Source organism: Montipora foliosa, chromosome 3 (assembly GCF_036669935.1).
Source record: "Montipora foliosa isolate CH-2021 chromosome 3, ASM3666993v2, whole genome shotgun sequence".
In the NCBI taxonomy this organism is placed as follows: domain Eukaryota; kingdom Metazoa; phylum Cnidaria; class Anthozoa; order Scleractinia; family Acroporidae; genus Montipora; species Montipora foliosa.
The window spans coordinates 15701841-15727808 of NC_090871.1; the positions used below are offsets into that span (position 1 = coordinate 15701841).

At 37.6% G+C, this 25968-nt stretch overlaps 2 protein-coding genes across 2 annotated transcripts in view; one reads left to right on the top strand and one right to left on the bottom strand.

Moving 5' to 3' along the window:
- LOC137996911 (dnaJ homolog subfamily C member 8-like) overlaps positions 1–2544 on the bottom strand; it is a 14034-nt gene extending 11490 nt beyond the window's left edge. Inside the window, exons 1-3 of the mRNA XM_068842550.1 lie at positions 2401–2544; positions 1297–1401; positions 1–5 (exon numbers count right to left, since the gene is read on the bottom strand). The exon at positions 1–5 is cut by the window's left edge and continues 49 nt beyond it. Of these exons, the coding sequence (XP_068698651.1) occupies positions 1–5; positions 1297–1401; positions 2401–2466 (176 nt within the window). The 5' untranslated portion in view covers positions 2467–2544. The remainder of the gene's footprint in view (positions 6–1296; positions 1402–2400) is intronic.
- Positions 2545–2582: 38 nt separating this feature from the next.
- LOC137996910 (KH domain-containing RNA-binding protein QKI-like) lies at positions 2583–25968 on the top strand. Its single transcript, XM_068842549.1, is given in 10 exon segments — positions 2583–2773; positions 2775–2799; positions 10915–11063; positions 13039–13155; positions 18598–18741; positions 19720–19798; positions 20736–20822; positions 21619–21723; positions 23220–23270; positions 24715–25968. Coding segments are annotated over 9 exon segments (843 nt in total). The 5' UTR covers positions 2583–2686; the 3' UTR covers position 23270; positions 24715–25968.

The window sequence follows — 25968 nt, forward strand, 5'->3', positions numbered from 1 at the left end:
TGAAGAAACCTAAAATAATAGCAACGGTAACTGGGATTATTCCAAGTAGAGCACTTGCAGAATGTCATCAACTATACTTTAACAAGTGACATACATTCCACGGTTCTTTGGTCATTTTTGTTAAGGTGGACTTAAACAACTTGAAAAAGGGCTTTTTTGACAACATGTTAGACTCCTTCCAAATAAAAAAAGTTCAAATTCAACCAGCTTTTAATAAAAATATTATGCAACAAGCTTTGATTGCATAATAAAATCAATCTTCAAAATTCATAAATTAAATTTTATTTTCTTTTTATTGTAATTTGGCTCCACAAAGATAACTTCTTTTCATTGTAGATTCATTATATTTAAGGAAAAATACAAGATTTAAGGATTGTAGACTGCAAGCAGTCTTTCTTTCATCCTCAGATCTAATGTTTAGGTGGTACTGCTAACACAAGGTAAGCTTGTTTGGCTCTCATCTCTCATAGTGTACTGTAGTTCAAGGTTTGTGCTGCTTGCATTACGTTGTTATAGGAGAGGAAAGAGACTACTTCAGTCTATAAAGGGTTCTTATTCTCATTACATACCAAGTTTCATCTCCCAGGTACTTGTACACTGAGAAATGGTTAATTAAACTTTAAATCATAGTTTTTTTTTTACTTAATCATTGAAACATCATGGTTTTCTGAGATAAAAGCATCCGAAAAAAATTCCATACCGATTTTTATTCTATGCCGTTTGCCCTCTTAAAAATCAGAATTTTCGGAGGATACAAAACTGTGCTAATTGAGAGACTGGGAATAGCAGGCCAGTGATATGTCAAAACAGAACTGCAGGGATTTTTTAGTCATAGAAATTATATGAAAATAAAAAATTTGTTTTGTCTTAAGCATTATTGCAACCAAAACCAACCCATCTCAGAAGCTGTTTCAGCAATTTCTCAATCTAAAAAAAAAAAGAAAAATTTGGGCCCTGGAAAAATTTTGTTCTGTTTTGATGTCACAGTTCTGCTATCCCCAGTCTCTTTACTAGCACGGTTTTGTGTAAAAATTCCAATTTTTAAAAGGCTGAAAGGCATAAAAAATAAAAATTGGAATGATTTTTTTTGGGTTGCCTTTATCTCACAAAAACATGACATTTCACTTGTCTGAGTAAATTAAGTAAAATTTTGAACAAGTTACAAGTTATTATTACTTTCAGGTTTTTTGCCCAGCAAAGAATATAGAGTAATAGTTTGCTCAAGTGAAAAAAGCTATAGAGATTTTAATGTACTCTGACTGATTGGGATTACAGAAAATTGTGTAGTAAGATGCTAACCTCATAAGGATTTAGATTAAAATATGTGGATCCTGGTCTTGTTAGTCTCTCTATTTGCTGTGGGCCAGTCAATACTGAATCTCTTTTTTCAATTTCTTTGACCTTGGGATGGACAAGAGGAAAATAAGGCAATGAGATAAGGATTTGGTTATAATATTGCAAAAACCTCTTTGTTACACAAATAAGACAGCTGCCAATAAATATTAATATGCCACTGAGGAGAACAAGCTTCTTTGCATGACAAAGGACATACATTAAATAATAAAAAAATTATCAAGTCTTTGTGTGACTGGCTAAAAAATGCAACAATCTTGCCTCAGTTTTGAATTGGGATGGCATTGAAAAAAATCGGCTCTTAAATCAAATCATTTTTATAGAGTATCTGTGAAAATAATGCTGTAGATTGTACTTGGACCATGGGAAAGGCTGATCAAAAACAATGCTAACATTTTCAGATGACAATAGTCTTGTGGAATGTACCTGATGATCACATGAATACAGCTGATCGCCATTGTTCAATACAGGAATTTAAGTGATGATCACAATAGCCGAATGTTTCTTGTTTACAAATCAACCTAAAAATAAATGTGACGTAACCTTCCAACTAAGGAGCCGATTGGATGGTACACACTTTTCAAACACAACAAAGCATTTTCAATTTTTTTTTGTCAGGATGTGGTTATCACTGTGTTTAACTAACTTCGTAAGTAACTATCTGCATTGCAATCTCCATGAGAGGCAAACTCTATTATTGGTATAAATATACAGTTGTGCCGGACGCGTGATCGAGACATCATCATGATAGGAATGTTTATAAAGCGAGTCCTGAAGACTCAGCAAAACCGAAATCGGCCTTCTCAATTTGCACTCCGTGACATCCTCACCATATTCATGTTGTACTTGTCACAATTCGTATATTCGTGCAAAGCAGAAAAAAAAACTGATTCGGTTTTCAAACTGTAAAAAGGCCAAAGCTGATCACGTTCATTGTCGTTAATTTGGGGCTACAGGAAGGATTTGTATAAAAAATAAAACTCACAGTTTTATCACCAAGGAAGAAAGCTTTGAATGTAAAGTATTATGGTGTGCATTTCTTCTTACCTCGGTCATAAAACGTGAAAATAAATCGTCAACTTCATCGTTTGCAGAGCTCGAAGTGGTCGCCATCTTGAATTTGGAATGAATACCGCTAATCGAACGCGGGCTCAAATATACTTTTGTTTCGAAGACAGCAGTGGCGAGTCTCTTCCCAGTCTCTTGCCGAGCCACATTGGTTGCACATGTCGAAGTTCACAAGACCTGTTCGGGCGTAAAAAGAACGTATAGCAGCGCTTATTGCTTTTTTATGTGTTTTCTTTTTACGTTCTACTAACCCATAACAGCAACAATGTCTTGTTCTGTCGCTTCTTCTGAATACCTTAACGAACTACTCAGCGACAAAACCACAGTGTCGAAAATGCCCAAGATATTTCTTTCACGCTGAACGGTTGCTGGATCAAGGTAAACCCTGTTTGTAGCTGCGAGTTAACTTCAAATTTAATATAATATTAACGGCAGTTTATCATAAATAATCGGTAAATGAACGTAAATAATCTCAAACAGATTGAAAAGTAACGTTTCGAGGTAATATCTAATTGTTTCACCAAGGTCATTTCGTTCTAATGCGAGTAAACTAAAAATTTCACAGAAAAAAAAACCCGGAACGACAACCGCGTCGGAGCAAACGTGGACCAACGAAGCTTCTAATTGTTTGCCCCGCGTCAGGACATTGTATCCACTGTTTACCGAACAGGGATTGTTTTAGTTTAGCCTCAGTGAAACACCAGGGAGTACAAGAAACCATCTTCAGGTTGGTTGGACCTTATAGCATATTGATCAATAATAGTAATTTCATGTTTTTACAAAAAGAGCATTTGCGCTAAATGAAATGTAGCGCTCGTGTTCACCCTCTTTGTTATCCGCTACAAATTTCACTGTGGGACATCTAACTCAAAGCATGTCTATATTGGTGGGTGGAAAAGAAACTGAAAACTTATTCCAATTGCTGGGTCATGTCAGTCTAAGTGAGTGGTCTTCATTTATTTTCTGTTTCATTAACCCCGCATTTATTTTAAGGATCACGATTTTCTTCCCACTCCGCGGGTAATTGGAATATTTGATCTTCTTTTCAAGAGAGGTTATGCATGACAAAATTGCGCTTTGATTGCTTTTCCCAGTTGTTACTGTTCTCAGTTGTAATTGTACGTAGCCCTTTTGTTACTGCTATTAGCCCACAAGACAGGAACAACCCTTCTGCCAAAAAAATCTACCTTTACTCCCATTACACTTCGCTTACAGCTCATTCTTCCAAACATAGTTTTGAATTTAATTTTCGCTGCTTTTCGATCGTTGCCCCGACGTTGTGTTTTTATTCGCTATTGTAAACAAAACAAGAGCATTTGTTTTCGTTAAAGGCCTTTTTTTGAGTAGTTTTGCGAATGAAACGCTGGACGGCTCGTGAAAACGTGTCCTTACCTGAGGGGAATCACAATGCTTGTAATTTTATCCACTTTGAATTCGGTTTTTTGTGGGCTCAGGGTCAAATAATTGAAAAAATTGATGCGATCGATCGACCGCGAAACTATTCAGCCATGCACATCCATATAGAGCAAGGAAATTTGAAAGAAGTACTACGCGATCTTTTCCTGCTGTAAAAAGTGGTAGGACAATTATGTGGAAGCGATCATTACAAATTGGTTCAAAGTGGAATTCACATTGATTCCATGGAATGTGGGTTGTTTGTAATGTAAAGAGCATGTTAATCCCGAGGATTGAAGCAAGATTCTTTTTTTTATAAGTGTTTTTATTCGGATCGCTGAAACGAATTATAGCCAAACAGTGCATCTTGAAAACCCAAATACGCAACCAGGAGAAAATTGTGTTGCTTTCCGCAATTTAATAAAGACGTGGGAAATTATTATTTAAGCGTTTTGTTGCTTATGGCGTTTTTGGTTTACTCTGAAATCACGATCAGGATACAATTTGGACATTGATATAAATCTTTTAATTCTCACCTGACACCCTTTTACGGAAATCAGTTTTCTACAACCTGGTCTTATCACGTTGGAAATCGTACCAAATGTCAGCTTTCATGCATGCTCGTTTACTTTATACCCACAGACATTTCCAAAGATTAGAGTCAAACATTTTTTTTTTTATCTTGATCAGTTTCGTCCTTCTGATTTTTGCCCAAGATCTCAAGTTTGTTTCTTTAAAATGAAGAATTAACAGATTCTATCAAAACTAATTTTGCTCCACAACTTTCTCTTTTCTTGATGCTGTTTTCGATCCAGACAGAACTTTGTCTGATCGTTACTATCTTTTATTTCTTTAGCATTTAAATTATCAGTCCACATTACCCAAACGAAACATAAGTTTTAATTTTGTTGAATTGTAAATACAATTTTGTTCTGCATCTTTGGAGGATATATTCTTTTGTTTGTGAATAGCAATTACATTTCCGGCACCATATTGTCATTTGTCAGTCTATTTTTGAATTTTGCCCATGGTCTGCTTTTTTTATGAAAGTAAGTTCCTCTGAGATTGACTCGTTATTGTGAAAGTGACATATTTTCATAATATGGAAACATCAAGATTGTTTAAATTTCAAGCCACTCTCAGTGGTCTTTCTTTTCACCTGAATAATGGCAGTCAATCTTTTGAGTTGCTTGGTAACAACATTTTCCTAAATGTTTGACAACCATTGAAATGTTACGTCAGCATCACATGATCTTTTCAAAGGTCTTTTGAATAGTAAAAAATAAAAGGGCGCATACAGGTACACTGTATTTGTTATTTCTTGACCAGTCAAGGAAAATGAAGTTTTATTGTTTGACGTGTGATAAAAAGCTTGCAAATTTATTGCCGGTAGCATAAATCAAAATAATTTTGTTGATTGCAAAACATTATTATTTCAAATATTGATTAAAATTCACAATAGTTAATGTAACGCATAAGTCAAAAATCATCAACATCATTTAGTTTAGACCCAAACTATATTATTTTTTCTCACAATAATTCTTTATTTACATGTGTATTTTTTGTTGACATAAGTTGGAGAATTCTCTGTTTGTGCCTGAACATTAATCCTTTTGGAAGGTGTTTCGTCATTTATGTGATGATCTATTTTCCAAACAAATAAATCATAAAAATCATTGCCTGTTTGCAAATTGCTTGATAAATCAAAGATTTGACTTAATTGGATAAAATGGCCTTTAAACTAAGGCAGCTACAAGGTAGTTTTTTTTTATAGACGTGGTTTACAAGATCACAAGGAGAGGGAAGGATTATTGCTTGTTAAGGTGGATAGTTGTCTTCTTATGGGGTTGTAGGGGCAGGTCAATGGATGGTCCACATGTTTTGGCTGAACCTCCTGATCTGAAAATAAAAAAGATCATAAAGTCAGGGTTTCTGACAATCATTTGTTTCTTAAAGCATAGTCATGGTTTAGAGAAAGCTCAAAGGGTAGGTCTTGTTTGAAATGCAAAGATGTTTTTACAGATGTTGAACAACCTACAGTCATCCCTCATAATGCTGGAATTGGGTTTTTGAGTACTTAAATTTCAAAGGCGTCATAGAAGGCCTGCAGGTGCACCTTCAACAGTTATTTTTTTCTGAAATTCCCTTTGCCTAAACCCTGAATCTACTCCATGGTTTTTATTCAATTCCCCTGTATTGTCCATCCAAACATGGACTTCTAGACAGCAAAAATTCACCCTCTTTGATTATAAGTTCTTTTAATCTTTTTTTTGTGGAGGGTATACATATATGTTACCTCTTGAAATTATGTATTATTTATTTCATTCATGTACATGTATCAAACATAATTCATCATATTGTGTACAAAATTGCACTTGGATTGGCCTTGACCCACATGATTATGATATTGCACACCCTGTGATTGTCACAGTGGGTGCTGCATTGTTGTGGAAAGGATGAATGGATTTTAATGATATGTCTGACATCCAAAAAAAACATTTTTTCAGCCATAGGTTAATGCATTTTGTTGTTGTGATTGGCTCATTACATCTTGGTTGTTAATACACCCATGAAGTAAGTGAAGGAAGTGAAAATATTGAAGTCTCCCAACATTCAAAATTTTTTGCCATTTATGCTGGTTTGATGTGAAGTTATGGATCATTTCCAACTCGTCACTATGTGCCTTGCTGGTCATTTACCATGTCTGGGTTAATGCACGCCTCCTGGAAAGAGTGTAAATCAAATTATTATTATTATTATTATGAGTAGTAGTAGTAGTATTTTTAACATTTCTTTCCTTTGAGTACTGTGAAAAGACAAACATGGTGGTATTGTACACAAGAAATCATAGAGTTTAATTTAGTTAATTAAGACATGTTAGATGTCAGTCTTTTTTTTCCCGTGCACCAAAATGCACAATAGAAAGCATGTGGCAGTGTTTTGATCGGGCAATGCGCAATATAGAAGGCAGGTAGCACTGTTTACATCGGTTAAAGCAAACCACATGGTCCAATGGGCCAAGCATAACGTCATCGAGAGCTTTTTGTTTTGGTGGACTGCATTGCTTGGTTTTACTGATGATTGATGTTTAATTGCTTTTCCTCTTGGGGCACTCAAAACACATACAAAGGCACACACTTTTCTTGGTAGACCCACACAAAAAGATGTTGAGGGTGTGCTTCGAAACTGGTCGTTTTTTTGCGAACTGATTGAAACTCAAATGTACTGAAATGTAACTTAAATGGACACAACTATTGAAAGAGTTGATCTATTGATCAGTCTCCATAAGTGGAGACTGATCAGTTCTTTAGAAAATAATTGTGATGTAGTTTAAAAAGCTGTACAGTTGTTATCTGTGATTAATAATAATAAAGACTCAATTCCAAAGACACAAGTATTGCAGCTTCCTGGGGTATGCTTTTTTCAATCCAAGTACGTGGTATGTTGCAGCTTTCCAAAAGCGTGCATGAACCGGTAAATGCAAAATGAGAGTTAAATTTGATACAGAAATCATGAATACCCAGGCTGTACGATTTATCAAAGAATGTTTTTAAAAGTCTAGTCCACTGCATGGCATATTGTAAATTCAACCTTGCAGCCTAGATAAACCCTGGTCCACGTCCCAATGATCCCAGAAAAACAATACATGCGTCCTCACTGTCAAGTTGATGTTTTAGTGTTTGAATCAAGCTGGTAGTGAATGAGCTGCTGTGTCACTATGTGCCCTTAAGTATAATTATGAAGGGACATTTCTTACTTCCCCAATAGACTTGGTAAATAATTTATTATGAATGTAGGAAGTGAACTCTACACTGCTTTATTGAGAGACAAGCATTATTTTGATGTTAATAGAGTTAGCTGCACAAGTCAAAGCATACAACACAACTTTTCAGATTCAATATAGTCCAAGTTATACTGGTAATGTACATGGAAGTTGTACAATATATTTTGCTTCCTGTCTGTCTTTGATGAGTGCTTTCCAAAACTTGATTTGAGAGAATTATTTTTCTTTTATTTTGACAATTGGGTGCATTACTGTGAGTATTTATGTAACAACAAATGGTATATTTAAAATATTTGATTCTCATGCTATGGAATCATTTGGCAAGGCCATCCTTGAAACTTGTGTTCTTCTGGAAGTACAGACTTTGAATAAACAGGAGGCTACAGGTAGCCTGCACTTTGTTCGAAGGAATTTTAGCCAATTTCGCTTTAAAATTGACAGTATTTCTGGGATTTTTGTTTGCACTGTCTTGGTCAATATTCAGTTCAATTCCAAAGTCCACATTCCACGACCCAACCATATTGTTAAGTGTGATCATAGAATAGTTGTTCTCATTTAAAATTGTTGTCAAAGACCTTGACTCCAATCAAAACCTGTAAACGGATGCTTTACTAGTTCAAAGGTGGTATACTTTTTCTTAATACATTGTACCAGGAGAAATTATCATGGCAAGATGTGTTACCAAGTCATATGATGACTGGATGTTGCATTGCGTTCAACAAGAACTCGTTTCCAGTCACGCACACAGTTTGTTGCGTAGTAGGCTGTGGTTTAGTGGTCATTGCCTCTGAATGAGGAGATACTGAGTTCAAATCCTACTTGGGCTACTTCTACGAGGCAAAAGAATCTTATGCATACATAAAAAAGTTATAATTTTAACAGAGTATTTTCGGAGTATCAAGATACTTCATTTGAACTACCAAAGGGCACACACGTGACTAAGTGACGTTGCGTGCACCACTGCACGAAAGATCAGTCATATTGGAAAGATGTTTTCACATCTCATCTTCGTTTCTCTTTCATTTTACAGTAGTTATTAGTCATGCGTGCCCCTCAACAGCATTTTTTTATCTTCGATAGTAAAATTTTGGTGGACGTCAATCAACTGCCGCCAAGAGAAACAGGACTATTGTCATGGAAACATTTGATTGACGTCCACCTAAATTTACTTTCGAAATATGAAAAATGTCATTTAGGGGCGCGTGTGACTGATAACCACCTGTGACTGCTAAAGATGCTTCGATGAGTCATCTCAGAGAATTCTCTACCACATCTTGAATCTTAAACTCACTACAGACAGCCGTTGAGAATTTAAACGCGTTATAAGACTTTGTATGGGAAATAAAATACAGTCGATTATGAAGCCTAAAAAATGCTCATTTAACGTTCATTCAATAAAATGAATCAAAATGACTCACCTCTGGTGTATTCTTGTGCCTTTTGGAGCTTATTTTACAGTTTCGGGAAGTCCGTGTTTTTCAATGTTCTAAGACGAAGTCAAGGCTGCACACTAAGATTTCGACCGTTGTCAGCTCAGAGGCGGTTTGCGACTCGAAAATCCATCCCAGCCGCGATTTTTTCACGCAAAGCTAAAGCCACATCATTTGCGAACCTCCGTGAATGTTTCGTCGTCAAAAATCCCCACGCACTTGGCTGGAAATGAGCATTTTCTGCTTCAGATTCCACGATAGCTGATGAATTTAACAGCAACTGATCACCGCACAGGACACGGAGCTTGGGTCCGAGGTCAAATTAACTCCACCCGATGAGGTACAGTCATTCATGTACAACACTTACCCCATCCCCACAGCGGCTTCTCGAACACCAGCTCCATGGTTACGAGTGAGCCTCTGTGGGGATGGGGTAAGTGTTGTACATGAAATGACTGTACCCTCATCAGGTGGAGTTAATTTGACCTCGGACCCAAGCTCCGTGTCCTGGCCGGTGATCAGTTGTTGTTAAATTCATCAGCTATCGTGGAAATCGAGCAGAAAATGCTCATTTCCAGCCAAGTGCGTGGGGATTTTTGACGACGAAAACATTCACGGGGGTTCGCAAATGATGTGGCTTTAGTTTTGCGTGAAAAAAATCTTGGCTGGGATGGATTTTCGAGTCGCAAACCGCCTCTGAGCTGACAACGGGTCGAAATCTTAGTGTGCAGCCTTGACTTCGTCTTAGAACATTGAAAACGTGGACTTCCCGAAACTGTAAAATAAGCTCCAAAAGGCACAAGAATACACCAGAGGTGAGTCATTTTGATTCATTTTATTGAATGAACGTTAAATTGAGCATTTTTTAGGCTTCATAATCGACTGTATTTTATTTCCCATACAAAGTCTTATAACGCGTTTAAATTCTCAACGGCTGTCTGTAGTGACGCGAGCTTGAAAGCAAGAGTTCGACGTCATTAGCGGAAAACGGCATATATTAGACTTATTAAAAGGGTGTATAGTAAAGTCTACAAGTGACTGTTCAGGAGTCAAAGGGGTGAATGAAATTGATATCACTTGCGAACATTCATCCAGAATCATGGGAGATGCTTCAGGAAAGGGAATTTGACCCATTAACTCCTCAGGGGGCCTTGGACACACCCCCAGTTAATGAGCAAACTCATGGTTTTAGTAAAATTTGTAAAGTCTTACTCTCAGGAGTCAATAGGGAGCTTTAGCAACGGCGAAGTGAACAAGAACATCTCAAATTTGAATATTTAGTGGCCAAAAACAATAGCTTTGCATGTGCATAAAAACTCTTCATTTTTGTCCATTTCTTTGCTGTCATCAGTAAAACAACGTGAAGCTACCACATTTGAGGTTTTATGAAGGACGTCAGCACTGAAAGATAAATTGTCATTTTCTCCCGTAAATAAGGCGTTGCTCATAACAGTTTCCTTCCTAACGGACTGCCATACCTTTCTCACATAAAAAACTTGGAATCGTCGTGAAGTGATTACAAAAAATAATGAGAATGATGACGTTCTCGTTGCCATTCCTGTGGTCTTTGCCAAAGCTCCCAAATGGTTTAATGGAGGGGACATATAGTTTTTGACTGCTTAACCTATTGAATAAAATCGTCTGGCATTAAACAGTGTTAAATCTCACTCTTAGTGGTCAATGGGTTAAGAGACAGAAAAATCCAAAAGTTTCCATGGACGTTTTTCAGAGGTTGGCCTCTGCTCTTCAAATTTGGAAGTCTCAAGAAAGCACACATTCATGTTGCCCAAGTTACTTTCCAGAGAGCTGATAAACCTTTCCTCGTTTACTTCTTAAGTGTATAATAATTATTGAGTGAAAATCTACGCATTTTTCTTTCTTCAGAAATCAACAGAGTTAGAAATGAGTTGTTCCATGGCATGGTGAACAATGACACAGATAGCAGCATCACAGAACTGCAGCTTCCACCACAAGTAGGGCCAAGAATAAAGTTATCTGAAAAAGTGTTTGCTCCAGTTAAAGAATACCCCAAGGTACAATGGTCTTCGTGAAGCATATGATGTGCCACTAACAAAACTGAGCATGGAAAAGCCAAGCCAGCCAAGCTTTTAACTCCCTGTGACTCATTTTTTTTCACCGTTTTTTACATTTTTGTTTAAATATTTATAGTGTCTGGAGTGTAGTACTTCAGAAAATTTTCCCTCATAGTGTATCCACACGTTTTAGCAGGCCTTTAATTTTGGGTGATCCAGTTGTAACTAATGACTTCGAAGAAGTCAAGAAGGGCAACTATCGTCCGACATTTCTATAAAGACCTAACAAAAAGCTCTAGATTTTCAGCAAGACTTCTATTCTTACACTTTTGCACATTTCTTTCTGAAGAGATGCAATCAAGTTAATACTTTGATGTCATTAGTTACCAGGGCCCAACTAGCTAGACCAAAATGTTTTGTGTATGAATTAAACGACCGCTAAAAGGCGTGGATACAATATGGGGGACACTATAGACATTTAAACGAAAGGGTAAAAAATGGGGGAAAAGTTATTATTAGTGTCATAGGGACTTTAATGTGGGTTGTGGCTTGTGTGTTAAAGCTTTAAATTAGTGACTGAAAGGTTGTGACCAATCTATTGTGCAAATTATTACCTTGATTATAAAAACTTATACCGCCTAAATTTGCTGTATTCTTTGTTGTAATTATTAATATAACTATAATTGTGGGGGTTCATTTTGGGGAGAAGGGGATGGTTCCTGTGGGGAATAGACCATATTCGTATTCTCGGTATTGGACTGGAACTAGCTTGCAATGGAAGGTAATGCGGGGGAATCTATTCAAATGCAAATACTTTCTAATATATTCCCCCGCATTAGCCTCCATTGCAAGCTAGTTCCAGTCCAATACCGAGAATACAAATATGGTCTATTATAAGATTAGGCAAAAAATCACCTATCAATCACTTAGGCCTAGTTTATACATCGAATTTAATTGAGACGAATTTTAATTCCTATTATCTTCATCTGTGAAACGTCAATATTAGAGCTCTGATTTAGATGCCAAGTTCAATTTAGACAAATTCAATTTAGCTCTCACAGAATTAAAAAATTATTGAGCAAGTGAGCTGTGACGGCCATAAAACAGCAGAAAAAAAACATGGCGCTCTTCAGGAATGGGAAATTTTTTTTTCCATGATTACAGAAAGGCAACAACTTTGTCATCGAAGGATATTGTTAGCTGTGATCAGAGAACGATTATTATTTCGAGTCTCGATTTTTCTGTTTCAAGCTGCATTCTTGTAGGACTACTGAGAATATGCATATTGAAAGGATATGTCATCAAGTCCCGTACATGTAGCAAGGTTAAAGTGCCCCTAACCCCAAAATATTTTTTTCCCTTAAATGAATCTTTGCACCTGTTTGAAACGGATTGCGGGCATTTTTTCATTTTTCTAACAAATCCTGCCATTTTATAGGCTTCGGAAGTTGCGAAACTCCAAGCATCATTTGTTCACGACGGAGTTAGAAGGGGAGTGGGTCTATTCCTGATTTGACGTCACATACTGATTTACATTGCATTAACTCTTTGTAAACATGCATGCAAAGTAGATTGTGACGTCAAATCAGGAATAGACCCACTCCCCTTCTGACTCAGTCATGAACAAAACATGCGTGGATTTTCGCAACTGTTGAAGTCTATAAAATGGCAGGATTTGTTAGAAAAAGGAAAAAATGGGCGCAATGTGTTTCGAACAGGTGCGAAGATTCACTTAAGGGAAAAAAATATTTTGGGGTTAGGGGCCTTTTAAGGTCTCAAGTCAAAACTTTAAAAAACTTAAGTGCCTGTTGGGTGATTTTATTTTGGCACATCAAAATAATAATTATTGCAATATTCCTTAAGTTTGGAATGGTCCAGAAGCTCTATGTAGCCGACACATACTGGTACTTAAATTAAGGGAATGTTTTTAATTTGATGTTGTGTTGGTATCATCAAGTACTTTATTATCTTCCAGTTTAATTTTGTTGGCCGAGTGATTGGTCCTCGGGGCATGACATTACGTGAAGTAGAGACTACCACTGGCTGCAAACTTCTAGTACGAGGGAAAGGTTCTATGAAAGACAAGAAAGTGGTAAGTTAGGTTGCGATGTTTTAATAAAATTGATAGGCTAGTAAGTGACTTCCTGTGCGAGCATGGAGGCAGTGATTTGGATGGCACAATATACTGCCTTTAGTCCAAAGGAGTGTTGTAAAATGTTGTTACTTGATCAAATTTAAGTCACATTGTGTTACTATGTGTTTTATATTGCAAGATGAAAAAAGTATTGTGGTATTTGCAAATGGCTTGCCAGCTTTTTTAGGATATTTGACGCAGTTTGTTTGAAATATTGGTAACAATTTCGTTGTCCTCTTAATTGTCCATTGGAATCAATGATGACTGTGACATTTCTTTTCTTTACTTGTTAATCTTGGGTTATGTGAATGGAGATGGCTGATGAGGCCAATCTGTGTGAAGAAGCCTCGCCCACATTGCAGACACATAAGGGAGGGTGGGGTATTAAGGTTGCTAATAGCTCTGTCCTTGCTTTGTACTCTTTTTGCTTCAGCTCTTTTGCTCTGTTCTGCTCTGATGTTGTTGGTCCTTTGTAGTTTAGTGTGCATCAAGCTGGTCTGTTAGAAGCTTTTCGGAGGGGTTGAGAAATCCTTGAGGGTGTTCTTCAGACTCTCTTTGTACTGTTTTCATGGCTATCCAACTGGGCATTTGCCTTCCTGCAGTTCTCCACAGAGGAGTTGCTTTGGGATGTGACTGTCGGACCTGTGGACCACATGACCTGCCCAGTGGACCTGAGCCTTGCGCATAGTGGTGATGATGCTGGGAATGCCTGCTCTCTCCAGAACCACCATGTTAAGGGATCTTGTCCTGCCAGCAAATGTAGAGGAGGTTTTGCAGACGTCTGCTTTGGAAGTGGTCCATTCTGTACTTAATGGGGATGCCTGAGTTGCTGTCTCTGAAGACATCTGTCAGCATGGTGGAACGCATCATACTGAAGAGCATGGGAGCAAGGACAACATCCTTGCTTCACTCTGTTGGTCACTGGGAAGGTGTCAGATGGTCCTCTGTACGATGGTGATGTATTTTCTGAGGCAGCCTTACTTTTACATCATCTTTCAGAGTCCCTTGATGATGAAGAGGGCTTGGTGCCTGGCAGTAAATATCATGTTGGTTGTCCCCCGACCACTGCGGAAAGCACACTGACTTTTGGGAAGGAGGCCTGTTTCTAGGTGACCCATGAGGTGTTTCATATCAGCGGCATACATGCCAGGATCTTGCCTGCAATTGACAGTAGGGAGATTCCCTGATGTTTGTGACAAGATTGGCTTTTCTCTTGTAGATGCACATAATGGTGGCATCACTGAATTCCTGTGAGTTGCTCTTTTTCTCAAATGGTCTGGAATTGGCAGGTGAGCCAATCAAGCAGAGCAGGGCCTCCTGACTTGTAGATCTCATCTGGAGTAGCATCCTGTCCAGGTGCTTTTCTTGTGGACATTTGACTTCTCTGCTGCTCCTCTGATTTGGGTGGGGTATCCATATCCTGGTTGATAGGGAGGTGGGGCAAGCGGGCAGCGACTTCCTTGTTGATTGTGGCAACAATTGTAGATGGTTGAAAATTTTATTGAAGTGTTGTGCCCTTCTATCAAGAATTTGTTTTCTGTCTTTGATGAGTGATGCACTGTCCGATTTGCAAGGTGCCAGTGGTCTGAGGTCCTCAGACATCTTTGAGCATGTTGTAAAATCTCTTGGTGTCATGCATGACAGCATATTCCTGTATCTCATCAACCTTGGCACTAAGCCAGGCATCTGGCATGCCCTGTAGCTTGGTCTGCATTGTCCTGCAGAGGTTGGTGAAAGTGGCCTCCTTGGACTTGGCATGATGGGCCATTCTCAGTTTCAGAGAAATTAGCAGCAATTTTGGTTTGAAATCCTCTGAGGTCTCAGGCATTTGACGTTTTGGATGTTGGGCCTCTTTATGAACCTCTGTCCCTGTGGTATGTCCAGCACTCTGGTCCACACACTTTGGTCAGTCATGTGTCTTGCTTATTCTTTTCCCTGGTGATGACATAATCAATGAGATGCCAGTGCTTTGAGCTGGGATGCATGTATGAGGTCTTGTCCATGTACATGTACGGTAGGTGGCAGAACAGGTTTTTGCTGACGGCCAGGTTATGGGTGGAGCACATCCTGAGCAGAAGAATCCCATTGCTGTTGCACTCTGCGACTCCTGTCATCCCTAGCACTCTGTCCCAGGCTTGATGGTTGGTACTGATGTGGGCTTTGAAGGCACCAAGGGTGATGAGCATCTCGGTCTTTGGAACAAAGGCAATGAGTGCATCCAGCTCTTTGTAGAACTTGCCCTTGGTTTCTTCTTGGTTGGTCATGGTTGGGGCATAGTTACTGAATTCAGGGTGGCGAACTTGTCCTTGCCTAGCAGGAGCCGCATTTTCATCAAATGATCATTTAGACCCTCAGGGATGCTTGCAAGCGTCTTCACAAGCTGCATCCTGGTGGGAAAGCCAACACCAGCCTCACATCTCTCACCCCTGCTGCGACCACTCCAAAAGAAGGTGTAGGTGTTGTCGGTAAAATTCGTTCTCAGGTTGAATCCGTTTTTACCCAGGTTGAATATGTGACCTTTCACGCGAAAAGGGGGCTTATGGATTTCATAGTGAACCGTGAAATAAATTTCACGGTCACGGCCCGTGAATTTAATATTTCACGCCGTGAAATTGAAATTTCACGGCGTGTTCACTATTGCTCCAATTCTTTTCACTATGCTGAGTGAAAAAGTTCACGGCGTGAAATTGAAGACCGTGAAAATAATGAAGTCACGTCGTGGACTCACTCATGTTCACGCCGTGAAATTATGTTGCTACGCCAGAATAACAGGAAAATTTCGTGGTCTGGTTTTGGAATTAAAATTGCGGTAAACAAGGAAAAACAATGTTTTGCTTCGGAAATGGAATAATGGTATTTAAATCTTCTCTTGTGTGAAAAGTTTTAAGTTTGTATGGGGCGCCGTTTCGTTAATTTCGGCGAAATTGAAGTTGGTACGATTATTTTGCTTTGTTGATGGCACGACAATCTATAATTTGGATGAAAATGTTTCATGACGATACTGACACGAATTACGCTAGCGAGCAAAACAGTTTATTTATTACAGTTTCTCCAATAGCATAAACAATCAAATACACTGAAAAAAATCAGTGTAGAAGGAGAGGGAAGCATCCAAAAGCGCACTTGACACCATACGAGGGATTCTCCTCAATTCTGCATAATCAACGTTTGGTCAAAAATACGCAATGAAATTGACATCCCCTGATCAGGGTCTGCGGCCAAAAATGCTGTCACGTAGGTTAAAAAAGGGATTTATCCGCTGAGATTTTGCAAACTGAACAGTCCTTTTTGGGGAATAATGTTGTTCGATTTTCTCGTAAAAATTTACGCGCTGCTCGCTGCCTCGGATTCTAGGAAAAATTACTCGTACTATGTTTGGACTTAAGTGTATTTTGAGCAGTTAGTCGCCCCCTTTGGCGCACTTAAATAAAAACATACTATTAAGCGAGTTGCTGTGATATTTTCCAAGTTGCCCCAAAGATTAATGCTCATAATTCATTTATGCTTGGTGATCTCGGAAAGAGGTTTGGATCACTGCTCGTCCTTGCCGGTAAATGCTCAGCACTCACATGCTCGCAAAATCCAGTCGCCGGCGTGTATGTTGTTTCTTCAGTTGAGTTACATGTAAGTCAACTTTACAGTAGACAAAAATTAATGATCATCAAAGGGTTCACGTCAATGTTTCTTTGACACTGGAAATCTGCCAGAAATCCAAACCCAACGTATTGATAACGAAATTAATTAATTTTGAGGAAGACTTTTTTTTCCACGGCGTGAATTATTTCACGGCGTGAATTTTTTCACTGCCCAGCGTGAACTAGTTCACGGTGGTATGATAAATTTTCACGCCGAGTTCACGCTATTTTAAAGGAATTTCACGGTATTTCAGCTTGCTTTATATAATTTCACGGTTGTCTGCCGTGAAATCGGCATGATCGTGAAATTTTCATAAGCCCCCTTTTCGCGTGAAGGGTCACATATGCACTACTCCCCCACCCCCCAAAAGGATTGAAAACACTATACCTTCCCTCAAAGTCTCCTTGCCTTATGCATCTCAACATATCTTCTTACTGTTTCGTATCATCTTATCCGGCAGTTTCTGTATTCTTACACTTACCTCTTTGGGCTCAACATCACAACATACTTAGTAAGGAAACAGACTGTACTAATCACTTACCGGTACTCGAACTCGCACCCTCCAGATCTGTAGTCCTGTGTCTTCACCAGTGAACTACAATGACAAACATGCTCAACCCAACACAGTTCTTTTTATTATTTACTTTTGTATAATAAGTCAATTGATATCTATGTATAATAACCAAAACAAATCCAAACCTGACCCTAATTTTTCTCGAGGCTTAATTTAGGCTTCTAAAAACGGCTCTTTAATTCATCTGAGTGCGTATGCTACTTAGGTAAAATGAGGATCACCAATTTAACATAGCTAAAGATGGATTTCACCTGAGAACGGATTTTACCGGCAACATAGGCACCTCCAGTTTCAGTGAGTTGGCCTTTGTCAGGAATCTTGTTTCGCGGAGTGCTGAAATGTTGACTCTGATGCGCCAGTTGTTGAGCAACAAGTGCTGTACTTCTTTGTGGTCTGTCGGTTCTGGTGTTGTTGAACCATTTGTTTAAATTTCATTTTCCTGTTTTGACCACAAAAGGGGAGCCCTGGCAGCTGTGGTAAGCTGGTGCAGGTGCATGAAGCAGACTATATTTAGGCAGATATGTCAAGAAATGAGCCTAATTATATGCTCTATCCTCTTGTTTTTGAGCCAAGGAGAGTTATCCTAAAAGGACGGCTAGGTTTCTCAGGGCTCGCTGTTGCATTTTGGTCAAGCAAAGAACAACCTGGTTTGCGTCTACAGCTTTCAGCCATTCCAGGCATGCTGTTTGCCCATCACCACAGGTTTGATGGCCCAAAGTACACGGCAGTCTTTCGCTGGAAGACGCCTTCTATTGAAACCTTTGCACTTTACTAACCTTTTTTTGCGCATATGAAGGTCTCCTTCAGGTGGAATTAAATACCATAAACACCCGCAGATAAGCCGCACCGTTTTTCCAGAAATTGTGCTAGAAATTGGGGTGCGGCTTATCTTCTGGTTGTAATGCAAAAATCTACGGAAAAACTGTGTTGAATGAAGAAATTCCTGTCAGCAAATGCAAGAAAAAATCAATCACATGTCAAAGTTGATAGAAACAATGTTCATTATATTAAAGTGCTAAAATTGTGGGTAAGACTTTTCTTGCAAAAAAATTTGAGCTGCTAAATTCAGTGTGCTTGTCTTCATTTCTGAAGGATTGCAATCCAGATATCCATTGCCTTTGTGGATACAAGTTTTTTTTAAAGAATTTTACAAATTCTCTAAAATATGAATTTGTTAATTGGTTTTGCAGGAAGAAGAAAAGCGAGGCCAACCCAATTATGAACATCTAGAGGAGGATCTCCATGTACTAATATCTGTAGAGGATACTGAGGACAGAGCTCAGGTGCGACTTGCTAAAGCAATGGAAAAAGTGAAAGACCTTCTTCAGCCTGTGGTAAGGTGGAGTTTTGACCCATTGACTTCCGGGGGTTCCCCATTGACGAGTAAAATCATCTGGCATTAGACAATAAAATACTAATTATACCTGGTTTAGGGGTGAATGGGTCTTTTAGTGAGTGCAGGGATGTAGCTAAAATTTTGTAAAGATGGTAATGTGCACTTAACAGGCGGAGAAAATTTAAAAAAATTTAGGAAAAATTTAGGAAAGTAAGACTCTCATAAATGTGTTTTCCTTGATTTTAGGAGGTAAATTCAAAGCCATGTTTTCAGACAATTTCTTGTTGCCTTTTTAATTAAAAAATGTCACTGTTTGAAAGAGGTGCTCTCGGTGTCTCATGCCGATTCTGTCTTTGTAATAGCACTTTCTTTGAATTTTCGCTAGGCCCGCCAGAGTTTGATAAAGTACCTTCAGCAGAGTTGAAGAATTTCTTTATACAGAGTACCTCAGAATCACTTTTCTCCTTTTTTGCCGACATTTCAGCTTATACGACACGGTTGAAATACACAAACTGTGGGTTTACATTATTTCCAGACACAAAGTAGAAATACCGCGGGCCAATGAGCTTTTTACCAAACACACGAGGTCTTGGGTCACATTTTATGTAGTCTTGTTATGAATCAACCTTTGGGACAGTTCTACAGCCAGTCATTTCTTTTTTCTCAAATTATAAAATAGATGACGAATCCCAAAAACTCAAATTACTTGATCACCTGGAAATTTATTCGGAATAGGTGGCAATTATTTCCGGCTGCCGGTTTCTATCTACATCCCTGGAGTGATTAAACAATACTTGCTAACTATGGTATGTTGATTAATTTCCCTAAAATTTTGACATTGGCCATTCTGAGTTTAGTTGGGTGGAGAGTTGGAGAACATTGCTTGCAGGCCAATCAGTGTGATGACAATGACATTGATTTGGTCGCAAAGTGAAGAACTGCATCGCACATGTAAGCCTTTTGTCTTTATTTATAGGATGAGGGTGAAGATGAGCTTAAAAAGAAGCAGTTGAAAGACTTGGCACTGATGAATGGCACCTTGAGAGAACAAGGAGGTTAGGACAGTTATTTTTATTATATTTTTAAAGTAAAAAAATCAAAATTAACTTGCACAAACTCCTTGCCACAAGTGATGCTGATAATCCAGAGTTTTGTAGTCTGACCTGTTGAACAGTCCAGCAAAAGTGGCATAGCAATGAATTTTCCAATCTTGTATCTTGTTGTCAAGCACCGCTGTTGAGTTCTTACTTACATGTAACCATATCTGCAACTACATAATTATTGTCAGTAGTTTATTTTCCTTGGACATGACGTTCAGAATTTCCTGAAGCCTTGCAAGATTGTATTCACTGTTTTTGTTTCTATCCAGAAAGAAAGCACTGTACTAAGAACCCTGATAGGGAATGCCCGTCTTTGGGTGTTTAATTAAGGGAATTATCACTTAACCCTTCCCCATCTGAGAATAACAATTACAGATTTTACTCTCACTAACGCCAGACGATTTTACTTGCCAATAATTGTGGGTACTTTTAATGTGAATGAGTTAACAACATTAATCTTACTGTAGGACCACTCAAGAACTGTCCCCTTTGACCCATTCACTCTTCTTTACATGTATTTGCTGATGTCAAAGGACAAAAAGCCACCAACTAAAATTAAATGTCCCGCAGCCATTGTCGTCAGTTCCACTGAAAGACAGTTAAATCAAGTTAAAAGCAAGAAGCACCATTTGCTAGTTGCTGTCGGCTTCATTTTGTGCATACAGGTGTACATTGTGATTTCTTGTGAGCTGGGGGGTACATGTAAATTACTCATTATGCAGATCAAAAGCAGGACCGGGTAATTCTTTGTTGTTATAATGATAATTTTTAGGATGATAATTTTTGTTTCAATCTTACATTACTTGACAAAAAAATTGTAATTGGATGTCTCTCAAAAGAGATCAGAAATAAAAGAAAATTGCATCTGCCTTTTTTAATTTTTTCATGACAGGAAATGCAGCTGTTCTGCACAATGGTCTCCTTGGTATGCCAATTTCGCCTGCACTTGCTGGATACCCATTTGGAGCAAGGGCACCAGGTAGGTACATGTGTACATATTTTAAAAGCCATTTAATGTGCACTTTTGAAAATTAGTAACTGATCAAAATCTTAGGCTGTGTGATCTATTTGAGATTATGGTCTGACATGTTATACACCTTTAGACACCTTGATTGTAGAGACCCTTTGCATAAATGAAAATGTACATCCTAAGCCTCACATTCATGTCAAAAATCCTTTCTTTAGAAACATAGGTACAAAACTAAGGATGTACAAAGTATTGTTATTCAAATTTAGGTGCCATTTACATGTATGCAAAGGGGCTATTGTTACGACACTTCAAGTTTATCTACAACAAGTAGATCCATCTAACATTTTCAAGTGCTTACATTGTCCAGATACATGTACATGTAAAGTGCGAGGATCATTATTTTGTCCCTTTTGTCTACATGTATGACCTGCACTTGGAATGCTTGTATGTACAGTTATTTCAACAAATGGATAAATTTGCTAATATATTACTGATAAAAATTATGCTATTGTGACATTAACCCATTGACTCCCAGGGGTTCCCCATTAACGGGTAAAATTGTTTGGCGTAAGACAAAGTAAGAGTCTGGCCGTTTTAGGCCAGTTTGGGCATCAAAGGGTTAATTAATGCAATTTGCAATAGGTGCCAAAACTTGAAATAATTGTTCTCCTAACCTTTTCAAGGTCTTTCTTGATTGTCCATCGCCGAAACAAATATTATATGCACTTGCTTAAGGTGATTATTTTTGGGCAAGAAAGAACAACACAGTTCTTCAGTAACAGCAAAATTCTCTTGTTATCAATAGTACCTAGTGGATATCCAGCTGGCTTCACTGGGCTTGAATTTTCACCTTATGCCACAAGAGCTGGAGCTGCTATACTTGATTATGCTATGGAACCTTCAATCCTCGGTGAGGGGAATTACTTCATCAATTGAAGAGTTTACTTAATGTGCTTTCCATTTAGCCTAGTAAACTTCGTGGGTCAATTTCTTTTTGGGATCTAATAATGCAGTACATGAATATCAAGTGACAAGAATATTATGTTGTAAATTTGTACAGAAGAAAATCATTGATACCCTTTTTTTCTTCTCAAAGAAACCATTATTATTTCAAAATGATGGTAAATAATATATTCTTGTTGGTTTGGTTTTTGCTGGAAGAGGCTGTTTCTGCTGCAGTCACCAACATTGCATACATCTTTTGTCAACTGAAATAGATCTGTTTACCAGTGGCATACACATAGTTACCATGTTTAATGTTAACAGCATATCCAATACTAAGCTCTGAAAGAACCTCTTTCTGACATTGTTGAAACTTGTTGACTGGTACTGTGTTAAAGACCAAACAAATTTTGTAAGCAGTTGGATCACAATAGAATGCAGCAGCTTGGCTGTGATGAGACAATGGTAAACAGTGATTAACTTTATGAGGAGATAAGTAAGTGTTTTCTAGCAGTACATGTAGGTTTTTGTTAACTATTTAGATTATGAAAACAACATTTAATGAATAAAATACAAACCACAACAACACATGCCCACCAACTACAGCTTTACATGTGTTACGTGTAGGTGAACCGAAGAACTTTTGAAATAAAGTTAGGATGACCTAAATGTACAATTTTGTTTGAGAAGAGTGTTGAAACAACAACTTGGTGAGGATCTCTCTAAAGGTGTGGTACACAGTAATTTCCTTGAGTTAGACATTTCTTAATCATTTAGTGTTTCAACATTCCATTTCCACACTTAAATTCCTTGACAACAGACGTCATTTAAATAGAGAACCTCAATACAACTGGATGCTGATGATACCAGGCATTTCTTTGAATTATTGTGCCTTTCGTTAACGGGTGGACTGTAAAGTTCAGATTTCCATTAGCTGTTTCCTTTTGCACTGCCATCAGTTACTGTAGCAGAGTGGGTTAATGGGTCACATTCAGTCAAGTGATTGGCTGATTTTGATCCACTAATTTGGTTTGCAAACTGTTGCTGCAAACATTATTGGTGGCAGTATAAAGGGAGGGTTCCCACTCACCTTGAAAAGTCAGGAAAAGCCGAAAATTTTTCAATGTCAGGGAATTGGAAAAAAGAGCTCAAAAGTTTTTTCCTTGCAATCCATGTGCTTTGTATGTTGGGCACAGCAATGGAAAATGTACTGTTATTAAACTGACTGAACATTATAATTGGTCTTTCATGCCCTGTTGATTGAAAATTTGAACTTCATAGTCCAGGTACCGTATATACAATGTATTCCATGAACAATGTTAGAGTGGTAACATACCTTGGTAGTCTTTTTAAATAAAATGCCAAAACACCGTAGCACTGCCCCTTTTTTTCTGTCACTGATTGAAAAGTAATCACCAATCCAATTGGAAATATTTTATTTAGGACCATCTTTGACTGTCATAGGTGCAGTTAAACCCAGGAGACCGATGAGAGAACATCCATATCAGAGATAAGGTATGCCATAATAATAATAAATTAAGAACTGTATGCTCTCTTTTAAAAGAAACCTTTTAAAGAAGCCTTTCTACACATTGTACCAACTTTTGTCCCATTTTTAAAGGAAATGCAAGTGATATTGCAAAACGTAGTGTTGGGTAACTGTATTTTTTAACTTTTCTGAATCTTTTTGACACCATTGCTAAGCAATTGAGTAAAAAATTTAATGGAAGTAAGGTTTAAAAATTTTGTAAAAAGAAACATAACTTAGTGTGAATAGTTTTGGATTATGATATTATTCACATGGAATAATAATGGTAATTTATTTAGAGTCTGATGTTTTTTATTAATTTGCTCGATGGTGTCACAAAAACTCTGAAATGTGGATCTGAAATGTGGTGACAGGACATTTTTTAAACATTTGATGACAACAATTCAGTTTATATCAGTGTTCGACAACTTTGAAAGGCTTAAAGAACTTACTATTGGACAAAGGGCATTTAATTCAAAACCAGCCTAATTTCAGAGAGATACAGTATTTAAGGCATCTTCATTGATCTCTTGTAGAAAAGGAAAATCGCTTAAAGATATGCTTGTCAAAGCAAAACTGTTTAGGCTACTAGAACACCATGGACACACAGCAGGAGTCGGGCTGGTCTCTCAAACCCATTTTGCACACAGTTTACACAAAATTGACATTTTTACAAGCCTCCTTTTAGTTTTAATGGGCAACCAAAAAAAAAAAACCATAGGCAACCAAAAAAAACAAAACTGGTTTCCCAACGGGAAAATAAGTGAGAAAGTTAGTGTCAAAAACTGCTGTATTTTTGTATTTTGTTTGGGTCCCTGTGGTGGCGCTCTGTGCTCTGTGGTTATACCCTGCCCGAAGTACCGAAGTTTAGAAATAAATACAATAAAAAAGAGTTGGATCCACTTTTCATTTTCATTGACATAATTGTCTTGAAATGGAGAAACATTTCACTCTAGGGCTTAACTTAGATGAGATGCCTAAGTGCTTATTGCACTGTTATTGCAGAGGTCATGGGTTCAAATCCTGTTGGAGCCACCTGAATTTTTCAGGTGTCTTTAAACAAGCAACGATTCTTGTGTGTAGATCACTTCTCGCATTTGTCTATAACCTGCACTTCAAAGATACATTCATTTATCTTCATTAAGAAAAACACTGTCATCACTTTTGAGATTAATTAATTAATTAATTTAATTAATTAACCCTTTGACCCCTAAACTGGCTAAAACGGGCCAGACTGTCTAACACTAAATGATTTTACTTGTCAATGGGGAACCCCCAGGAGTCAATAAGTTAATCATTCACTGAAACACTGTCCATTAATAATTTATTTAAACTGTTGCACGTGTTCTGGACAAAAAATAACCCTTAATTTAATAATTACTGTAAATTGTGAAATCATTGTACTAACATTTAACTTTTCTTTCTCACTAGACTGACAATGGGTAACTCTAATTCTGCTGAGAGCTAATTACCAGGCTATATTAAGCAAATGCTCAAGGAGAAAAGTTGCCTTTCATTTTGTGTTCTGACAAGTTCACTTACTAATTGTCGGTGGACTGAGTATTACAGTTTCGTGTGTCTATCAAAAATATGAGTTTTGTATCAGATGATCTTTAATATATTTCTGTATGTTTGAAAATGGAAGAATTATCAACAGTGAGATTTAATATTATTGATGTAATATATAATAGTATTCCTGAAATGATCCAGGTTTTTTCTTCTCGGTGGTTATGGTATTATGTTTTTGTATTTTTAACCCTTTCAGCAATGCTGAATACTTGCATAGCACCAGACATTTACAGCACACATTATTAACCATTGCTACCATTCTAGGTAAAACAATACAATGGTATTCTATGGTGGTGATTTAAGGAGCGTAGTTATCCAATTTCAAGTTAATCAGAGCAAAAACACTTGTGGCCAAAAATTCAAAAGGGATAGATTTTGCTAAAACTGTTGTGGCATGGCGTTAGGCTTTCATTAATTTTTTTTTTTTTTTGAAAAAAAGAAAATAAATTTCCGAAACAGGAAGACCTTTGGCAAATTGTGTGTTTGTTTTTTGGGAGATTCATATTTTTGTATTCTGAATTTTAGCCTGTCGTTTCACTTACAAATGGTTTTTCCTGTGGAACAGAATCGTCTCTAGCTCTCTGTTACAAGGAATGTGGTTGCTTTAGAATAAGTTACCTCTATTCTAATTCGGCGGTAGGGTTGCTATGCAAGCTACGTAAAAATATGGAACATGCTGCATTTTTATTCAGGGAGACAAAACTTTGAAACGGTCATTGCTGAAAGGGCATTTCAATTTTACATTGATTGGAAGTTGTGGTGTATTTGCCACTGCATTAATCTTAGAGATTTTTTTGCATCAGTTTAAATGGTGATTTAGTTGGCTTTCGTTTTGAGGAGATTTCGTGAATCGTGGTGTGATCCGGCAAAATATTAGGCTTTTTTTTCACGATTCAATTTATGAAAGGAAGTCATTAAATTAAAAGAATCCTATCTATTCGTGTAATTTATTTGACTGGACTTCAATCAAGTTAACTTTAGTGATGTACATAAGAGTGATTCACTTTTCTAGTTTATTCAATTCATAAGACTTGTTCCTTCTGCAGCAGTTACTTTAGCAAAGTGTGTGTGTCATGATTGAACGAAAATTCTAACAATAAAGATTTAATTTTGACA